The sequence below is a fragment of the Phytophthora infestans genome, genomic scaffold (genome assembly GCF_000142945.1).
Source record: "Phytophthora infestans T30-4 supercont1.228 genomic scaffold, whole genome shotgun sequence".
Lineage (NCBI taxonomy): Eukaryota > Oomycota > Peronosporomycetes > Peronosporales > Peronosporaceae > Phytophthora > Phytophthora infestans.
The window spans coordinates 96,658-106,112 of NW_003303531.1; the positions used below are offsets into that span (position 1 = coordinate 96,658).

Below are 9,455 nucleotides of genomic sequence, written 5' to 3' on the forward strand. Positions count from 1 at the left end.
GCACCGCTGAGTATGCGGGACTTTCTTTCGCGCGTAGCGAGACTTTGTCCTACCCGGACCGACCTAATCTCTTGGCGCTACCAGTCAATACCCTACAAGCTATGCCTCTCGAGTATTGACGGCAGGCATAATCCAGCCCTATGCAGGGACTTACCGGAAAAGTGTACACGTGTCTTGGACTAGGAAAATTCTGCTCTGTTATCTTCTGGGAGCCTTTTCGGCTCCTCCTATTTAATCCTATGCTTCTCATACAAATATCTAGTGAAATGTAGTCGTTTCGGATCTCTACCGACTCTTCAGGCGGCCGTTGAGCTCAGCGGCTATCCGGATAGCATATCCGGACAGATCGCCGAGTACTTACCGTGATCCTTGGCTCCTAAGCTCTGGTTTATCAGACCGAGCCGATTCTTGACCTAAAGTAGGTCGGCGTATGGTCGAATCTGGAAATCCCTACACCACATACCTCTCCAACTGCTAACGTCGGAGCGTTCAGCAGTATTGGTAGGCCCCATCTCCTCAACTTTGCCTGCTGATGTTCCACTGCTCCTTTGACTGGGATTGAGAAGGCGTAAGTCGTCTCCGTTGTACGCGTGATATGAAGTTCCTCGATTGTGCAGCTTTGAATCCTGTCGTATTTGTTATTGCTGAGTGTGTTTCCTCTCTTGTCTAATATCCACGGGTTGGCGTTCCATTTGAATGCCGGCCAGAATGTTTTAACTACCGCCGTCAGCCCCCTCCTCGGTGACACCAATACCCTTGGTAGCTCGATGATCCATCTTCCTGCTACAGTCCAGCTAAGAGAGTCTACTTCCAGTTGCTCAAGATCCGTCTGGTACTTCAAGATGGAGTCTGCTGAAAGGTCATCAGGTGGTTGGAGCCAAGTAGTCATCAGCTGCTGCACTCTTTCCCCAGGCTGTCCTCTGACTCGTGTGGCTACCTTAGCGGTCACGTTAGTCGGAGATATAACTTCACCCCACTCACTCGTTGATCCGCGAAAGACCCAAGCCTTCCATGCAAACCAGTAAGTGTCTTTGCGTTGCACGAGCCACAGTATGGTGTGTTTAATTCTCTGGGTCTGACATGCTATAGGAACTGATGCCAGCCCCATTCCTCCTGCCGGCTTTGGGGCATATACAAGTCCCGGATTCACCTTGTGCCGACTCGTATCTGTCGCTGTGCTATGTCTCCATAGGAACTGTTTTTGCAGGTTGAGAATCTGCTTCTCTGCCCATAGGGGCATCTCGAACGCTGCCGCAGTGAACAGCACGGACGGTAGCATAATAACATTTAAGATCGTCACCCGATGCTCCACACTGGTCGCTAATCTCGTTGCCGTTGCCAGCCTTCGCTGAATGTTCCGAATGCGTGTGGCCCAATTCACATCCGTCAACGTTCCGGTGCCCACTTGATAGCCTAAATAACGGACCGTATCTCCATGTTTTAGGACCGGCAGGCCAAGGAACTGAGTCAACTCGACTGCCTTATTCAGGAAGATGAGCATGCTTTTGGCTGGCTGGACCTGTAGACCAGACAGTCTACCAAAGCGCTCTACAATCTGCATGGCTCGGGGGATCTGCTGAGCTCGCTGCAGAAATAGAGTAGAGTCATCTACAAAGGCCGAGAACAAGTGTCGTTGATCTTCTGCTCCCGGTACTTCAATGCCCTGCAATTCTGGGTCCTGCCGAATGGCTAAAGCCAGCACCTCTGCTGCGATGATGAAGAGCAGCGGCGCGACCGGGCACCCCTGCCTAATGCCCGATACCACTAATTGTGCTCTTGAGAGCTCTCCGTTGACGAGAAACCTCGCTGTTGTTCCGTCATGGAGCCGTCGCTGCAAGTTGACGAATTCTTTCGAAAAACCAAATTTTTTCAGCGCCAGAAAGAGAAATTCACGAGATACCGTGTCGTAGGCCTTCCTGAAATCGAGCAGAATAATGACTCTGCCGAGCAATGCTGCTAGGTCAGGTTCACCACGTGCTGTTGCGATCACCGCCAGCATCATCATGACCGTCTTCATCATTTGATGCCCCTGAATGAAACCCTGTTGAGAATCGCCAATTGGTCTCCCCAGAACCCTTTGCATCCGGGCCGCTAGCACCTTCATGAAGACTTTATACCCAGTCTGCAGTAAAGAGATAGGCCTATAGTCCATCGCATCTGTTGAATCTCCTTTTTTTCTCAACGGGATGATCAGTCCTTCAAGGAAAGACGGTGGCGGCTCTGCCCCTTTAAGCAACTCATTGCCTATTGCCACCATTAATGGAACCAGCAGAGGTTGCGCGTCTTTGAAGAAGTCGTTGTTGAGACCGTCCGGCCCCGCTGCCTTGTGTCTATTGAGGTTCGCAATGGCAGTCAATACTTCCTCCTGCATAATTTCTGCCATCAAGACTTCATTCTGCTCCGGTGTCACGTGCCTGTCCTTTGGCACGAGCACAAACTGATCGAACTCACTTTCTAACTGCTCCAAAGGTATTTGGCTGTGCACCCTTCCGAGAATGGGTTTCCATTCTGACCCGACCTTGTCTGCTATGTTCATGTGTCGGTCAAACTTCTCCCCGTGGACATGGTGGATATCAGTGATTGTTTGGTCCTTCTCCCAGTTGGATACCCTCTTGAAATTCCACCGGATTTGCTCAATCGTTCTCTCCAGCTTCTGACCTAGACGAATCTCGTGTTCTTCGCGCACGTCTTCTTCAGTTTGGTGGAGGAGATCCCGCCTTGTAAGCAGATGCGCTCGGTTTTGCGCATTCGCTCGATGCTTGGCTTTCTTCCTTCTTCTACGCTCCTGATGCTGAATTTTCTTGATGCTGTGTACACATTCGACAGCTGTGCGGTCCCAAGTCCTGCTCGTTACTCCTTTTCCCACCCCTCTTTCTATCAGTTCGGCCATTAGCTCTGCTTGTACCCGCGCTGGGCGGGAGGTCCGAATGGGGTATGAAATTAGACGGTTCGTGAGTTGTCGTTGGTGCTGCTGGCGTTGATTCCGTAGGTGAAGGCAGACACACTGGTGATCGGAGGGCGCTGCTGGTTCCTTAACTTCCACCCAGTGCACCTTGTTCGTCCAGTCGGTTGGAACGTAGAAACGGTCGATCCTACTCGCACATTCTGCTCCCCAATACGTAAAGAATTCCGTGGGATCGATATATTCTTCGTCTTCATTTACCGCTCCTTCTAACGTCACAGCATCTTCCAGGTCGAGGTGGCGCACGAGCTCCCGTAGCGCTGGACTTTCGGGTTTCGCACTTCGCTGTCCACCCATCCTGTCCAGTGGCGGACTCTGCACGCAATTAAAATCGCCGGCCAACACTATTTCACATCTGGGCCATTGCCATTGCCTGAGTTGTTTCCAGAATGCTTCTCGCTCCACCGGTACATTGGGGGCGTAGACATTTACTACGAGTTGCCCTCCGATTCGGACAGCTATTCCCCGATTAGTCCAGTGACCTACGTTCCATGCTTTGGCCTCCTTGGAGTGATCCGGGTTGAGTAATATCGCCACCCCTCCTACCTTGGAGCTGTGCACACTCCAATATGATAAGCGAGGGCCGTCTTTCTCGTTTTGCTTCCCCCAAAGCTGCTTCCATGCTTCCTCCAGTGTGTCCGCTTCATCCTCTGAGCTGATGTGCGTCTCCTGAAGTAACCAAGCCACCGGCCGTTCCCTCACCGGTATTCTACGCCACGCTCGTAACCAGCCGAACTGGGTTTCCTGTTTAAACCCCCTCACATTCTGTGTCAGGAATCTTGACGACTCCACCTTGCCTTTCCTCTTCCTTCCTACGCCTGCTTTCTCCTCGCGTAGAGCAATCAGACGCCCGTAGACGTCTCCAGCAGCTCCGCTTTTTGGATTGTGTTGTCGCGGCAGCTGCTGCATCTCTTCACCCTTAATAAGGGTGATCGCGCTCATCCACCCTCTTCTCCAGGGCCGTGGAAAAGTAGCGCGCGAGAGCTGACCAATCCACCGAGGTTGTTTCTGTTGAGTACGCCTTTCGGGAAGTCGTCTACTTCTTGTAAAGCTATGAGGTGACGCTTCAAACGTGTGAGTGCTCCATTCTCATTTTCATTTTCCCCGACCCGTAATTGACTCGAATCGCTTCTCGTAAATCATTGCACAAAGTAGATGTTGAGCAGGCCGCCTCTGTTACCCACGTCACATAGCTTAAGGACTTCATCTTTTCCGTAGCCTCTACTCCGGAGTTTCACCCAATCGTCGCTACTATCCACCAGAGGAGCTAAATTATTTGGCGGCGCTCTGGCGAACCGCGCCTTCCAGTCATCTAACCATCTGAGAGTGCCCCGATCATCCGAGCGACTACGATACGCGATGAGGCTGGCTTGCACGCAGTCTCGTCTCCATTGGGAAGTCCATTCCATGAGCGTCTTGTCACTAAGGGAGGCCATAAGTTCTTCAGGGAATGCAAAGCGTTGGATCATGTGGAGAAGCATTGTAGGTTCCGCTCTTGCCGTCAAGATCCATTCTTCTTCAGTGCTCTGTTCAAGTGGGAATGGAGCGCTCGCTGTCGATGGCCATATCGATTGCATTTGTTGCCATTGTTCTGGCCAAGCCTCTCGGACAGGCTTGGTCGGAAGCGTGGGCACCATGGCCTGGTCTGCTTGCTTCGGAGCTTCCTGCAACTGCTGATTAGTGTGATCTCGTTTGGCCTTCACTCCTTGTCGTATAGCTTCGCACTCCATTGGCGTGAGCGTATGTGCTCGTTTGGTGGGCGCTTTCGGAGGGGGTTGCTTGGTTCGCCGGGGTGTTACTGTTGGCTGCGAGCTGTCCTGGCTACTCCCGGACGATGGTTCGTATAACGATGCGGTCTCTTCCTCCGCTGCACCTTCGCTGATCATATCGCGCTGAATCACTCTCGTATGCGCCGATTGAACTGTTGATTTCCACTGCTGTAAGACAACTTTGGAGATTTGATACTTCTGCAAGAGCTGCCTAATTTCAGGGTCGTTCTCCTTTGTTAGATCCAACCGGACCAACGCCTGTCGTTCTGCATACGTGAGTTGCATAGCTGTATTAACCAGGAAGGCTAAAAGTTCGTCGAACCGGGTCGGTTCCGCCTGCTGGAGAATGACGTGTATTTCACATTTCAAGTCATGCGGAATTGATAAGCCGGAGAGCCGTCTCTTGAGTTCATCTAAATCACCATCACAGGCCGTCGGATCCCACGGATCATCATTATTCCTTTGAGCTTGATCGGAGCTCGCTACTTCGCGTGGTTCCGAGTTCATGTCCACGTCTGCATCCCTTGCCAGCGGCCCTACACGTTTTTCTTCGTATGGCGTGTTTACTGTTGCGACGGGGATTTGGAAAGCCGCTGAATGTACGAAAGCCGAGTAGTGGCGGCCCCAGAAGCGAAGAACTAGCGGCCCAGTCTGTGGGTCGTCAAGTTTGGCTTGATAGATTCTCTGAAGACATTCCTGTAGCTGAAGCGGGACCTGTTGACCAGTTTCGAAAAATTTTCTGCCCCGTGTCATACTACTCGGTCGATACTCCGAGCAGTGCCATTGTTTTTTTTCATCAGTGTCAAAAGCTAAGACGAAGATGCGTCTACGGAGAAAATTCGCTGCAGTGGCCATCAATTCACTGGAACCCCAGTTGTATCTTGATACTGAGTCTAATATCTTGGAGGAGGAGGCCGCATACTCTTGCAGATACCATCTAAACTGTTTGCTCGATTCCTTCGGACCCATTCCTTCCCATCCCCTCCCCATATTCACTAAGGTGGTGGTCCGGGTGAAATGATCAAATTGCTCCATACAGTTGAGCTGGCCTGCCCAACAGATTCCCCGTTTGATCGCCGCTGTTAACTTTTCCATCGTTGCAGGTTTGGCTGCCAAATTTTGGTCTGCCAGTGCCTGCGAAATCGCCATCGCCATGCAATTTCCGGACGCTGGGGTAGAGACTTCTTTCATGCCTAGACTGCTCTCAATCTGTTCGAACGTCGCAGCTTCTTCCAGTGAGTCAGGATGAAGTGGCAAGCTACTCCCATGACTGTCTCGCAATTCTTGGAGGATATTGCCTATAACTCCATGTTGACGCTGCTTTAATGCGATGAGTTGGGACGTTTCCGGCAGCTTGGGCAACTTCGTCTTCACTAGGTGCAATTTGGCCTTCGCAGCTGCTGTGATGACTGGTTTCGGTTCTAGCCCCTGCTCACTACCTGAAGATAACTCCACGACGTCTCGAGCTGGAGGATGTTCCTCCGATTTTTCTTCCTCTGCCGGATCCTCGTCATCCGCATCAAACAGCTCCGAGTAATGAGTTGTCACCTTGATTCCTTTTCGCTGTAATGCTGCTGGGTGAGCATATAGAGTCCTGCCGCGAGCAAGTGACACTTTCGTCCACTGGGTCCCCGATGTCCGTGCTGCTCGGGCGCTTTGCGGAGGGGCAAACGACGCATTAGGCTGACTGTGTTGGCCTACGTCGGCCGCTACTTTGGTCTGCTCTGTCGTCCTGAGCTTCTGCTTAGGTGGCGCTACTGGCTCGAGGGCAGCTTCTTCCTGTCGATACGCTTCCTCCTTGACCTTCAGTCTCGCCTCCGTACTTCGCTTCATATCTGCTGGGCTGGTGAACGACTTGGCCAAGCTGTCGAGACTCGCGACTTGTTGGTCGTCTGCTACCCGACTGCCGACACCTTTAAGCGCCTCATCAGACATCTGGCAGCGAGCCATGAGGTGTCCGAGGTTACCGCAACGGAAACACTGTAGCTGTTTCTTCGCGTAAGGATGCTTCAAGATGAGCATCCTTCCGAACCAAATGATCCTGACAATTCCTCTCAGATATTCCGGGCATTCCGCCGACTTCATTCGCAAGGTCCACGCCGTGGTTCGCATGGAATTCGGCGTGAATGAGTCCATGTTCACCAATTCAAATGGAACTGCCAGATGCTTGGTCAGGAACGCTGTGAGGCGACCAATGTCAGTGAACCGCGTTAGGTTGTGGATCTCCACTTCGTACTCGCGCTGTGTAGTCCTGCGTACTCCAGCGCTGTTCAACTGCCTCTCCCATACTGATCCGGTGTCCGGACGATGGACATTTCCCAGAGAGTACATTACGCCTCGGAAGGGCACCTGCAGTCCCTGGAACTTCGCCGCAGTGGCTCTGTCGAAGAAAAAAATGTGGATGCTGCGTTTGATGTCGTTGTACGCGATGGTCTTCGCCAGGTTGAGCATGTGTTGCAATTCGTGGACGTTAATCCTCGCTTTCGCCGCGTCCAGCAGTATGTCTTCCATGATCAGTCGAGTCTGCTGTCTGCTGTGTTTCACTCGTGCTCTGCCGCGCAATTGCATTACTAGTTCACCCTCCACCTGTTGCTGGATGGTGGTGTGCAGACGCAGCCTTTCCTGGGAATCGAATACGCTGCTGAGGAAATCCGGCATGCGACGACATGCGATGGTTCCTTCGGCTATGCCCACAATGACCGTCCACTCGTCTGCCGTTGCCTCTCTCAGGTGTTTATCGCCTTGGGCTGCGTGAACCTGTTCACAAATCGCCCTGAACTTGACAATATCAGGTTTGGAGAAGCAGGCTGGATTGAACATGAAGGTGTCGTAATGACTACTAGAGGCACCGGCCTCCGACCCACTTGCTCGGTTGGAGGCGTCTGCTGTCATCCCTGATTTCACTTTTTCCGCCCATTGATTGAGCGATGGAGTTCGAGCCCAACGGGCCTTGCTAATCCTGCTGTACATTATGTTTTTGAATGTCCAGCGGGTGTTGAGCAAGTCTTGGGTCACTGACGTGATACACTGTTTCCAGGCTGCGTACGTTCCATTCCCAATCACATTCATCTCTCGGAACAAGTTGTATAGCAGTGCCTTTTCATCTCCTCGCAACTTGGGGTATCGCTGCTTGTTGGGGGGCACAATGTCTTCCTCAATGCTGACCAATCTATGGATGATCGCATAGAGCTCGGCGATCGTGGTGACCCACTCATCTCGCGGTTGTTCACCAGAGCTCCGCTTGATAATCGTCACTACGGCACTGAACATCTCCTCCGGTTCCACCGTTATAACTTCGTCCAGGATAGGCGTAGTGTCTTCCGTCCTTCCGTCACCCGGATTAGCATCGGTCTCCTCTCCCCGCATTGGCGTGGTCCCTGGCACCGATGTGATTCCGGTCATCGGCTCTTGTTGCTGCTGGATGTCTTCGGTGACGCTGGGTCGTTGACTCTGTCGAGCTTCTGCCCCGTGTTCCGACCCGCGTTCGTTGTTGTTAGTCCCGTTGTCTCCTTCCGTTGTCCCCTCGCCTACCTGGTCCGGCATGGCTTCATCATCCTCCTGCGACTGCTGCGTCTCCGGGACAATGGAGTCTTGCGACCATATGGTCTCCAACTCTTCCATTGCGCCCTCTGGATCTTCGAATTTTTCTTGTTGGTTTTGCTGTTTTTCCTCCCTCCCTCGCCGGTCTACTCCTCCGCTCTCCTCTGCCTTGCCGATAGCCGTTCGCCCTGCTCCCTTTCCTGATGAACCTTTAGCAGCCGTGTCTCCTCGACCCCTGTCAGGGGGTGGAGGCTTCGGCGGCTTCATCGCGCTCAAACGCTTGCTCGAAGTTTGTACCAAGCCTGCACGAATTTATACTCCGCCACGGGTCGCTGATGTACCCACTGCACCGCAGATTGGAGAGTGTGAGTCAATTGAAACAAAACCTCGTATTAGTGATCCCTTTGAAGTTTAGGAATCATTTTGTCAGTCGAATTATTGTGGACCTTTTCTGTCAAATAAAGACGGCCAAAATTCAGAGCTTCAACTACTGTACCAATGGCCCATTTGGGCGCGGTGGTGATGATCACCACTGCGCCTAAGTCTCACTTTCCAATTGCCTGTGTCCCGAGCAATCAAGCAGCACAACACAACCTAAACCAAGACAACCACGGCCGGATCCGACACCGTCAACGTGGTGGAGCAGGCTGTCAGCCTCTTCTACTCTACCTTCAACCAGCACACCAACGTCCCGCGCGAGGCTTTGACCATCGCCGCCGCACCCGGACGCGTAAACCTCATCGGCGAACACACAGACTACAACGACGGCTTCGTGTGTCCATTGGCACTGGACAAGACGACGGTAGTGGTGGGTGTACGCGCACCCGCCGAGTCTGCGTCCATCACCAAGTTGGCGTCAGCGAGCTTCCCCAACCAGCTGCTCGAGTTCCCGGCCAACAGCACGGAGCAACTGGACAAGACGCAGCCATCGTGGGGCAACTACCCCAAAGGTGTGACGGCTAAATATCTTATGCATTTGAGCCGCAAGGAGCCTCTCGGCGTGCACGCTGCCATCGTGAGCACCGTGCCATTCGGTAGCGGGTTGAGCAGCTCTGCAGCGCTGGAGGTGGGTTTCGCTACTTTTTTAAAGAGTCTGTTCGAGATCAAGGGCGTGTCGGCCATCCAGAAGGCGCTGCTGTGCCAGGCAGCCGAGCACGAGTACTGCAACGTACCGTGTGGCATCA

The 9,455-nt window shown here is 52.7% G+C and overlaps 2 protein-coding genes across 2 annotated transcripts; one reads left to right on the forward strand and one right to left on the reverse strand.

Annotated features, from left to right (window-relative positions):
* Nucleotides 1–4,213: 4,213 nt before the first annotated feature.
* On the reverse strand, nt 4,214–4,848 carry PITG_21131 (uncharacterized protein; the record flags this gene model as incomplete). Its single annotated transcript, XM_002895197.1, has 2 exons — nt 4,214–4,229; nt 4,259–4,848. The coding sequence occupies 2 exons, from the start codon at nt 4,846–4,848 to the stop codon at nt 4,214–4,216; spliced, it is 606 nt and encodes a 201-aa protein (XP_002895243.1).
* A 3,921-nt stretch (nt 4,849–8,769) lies between these two features.
* On the forward strand, nt 8,770–9,337 carry PITG_21132 (uncharacterized protein; the record flags this gene model as incomplete). Its single annotated transcript, XM_002895198.1, has 2 exons — nt 8,770–8,790; nt 8,876–9,337. Coding segments are annotated over 2 exons (483 nt in total), but the record flags the coding sequence as incomplete, so codon positions are not given.
* Between the last annotated feature and the right edge of the window lie 118 nt (nt 9,338–9,455).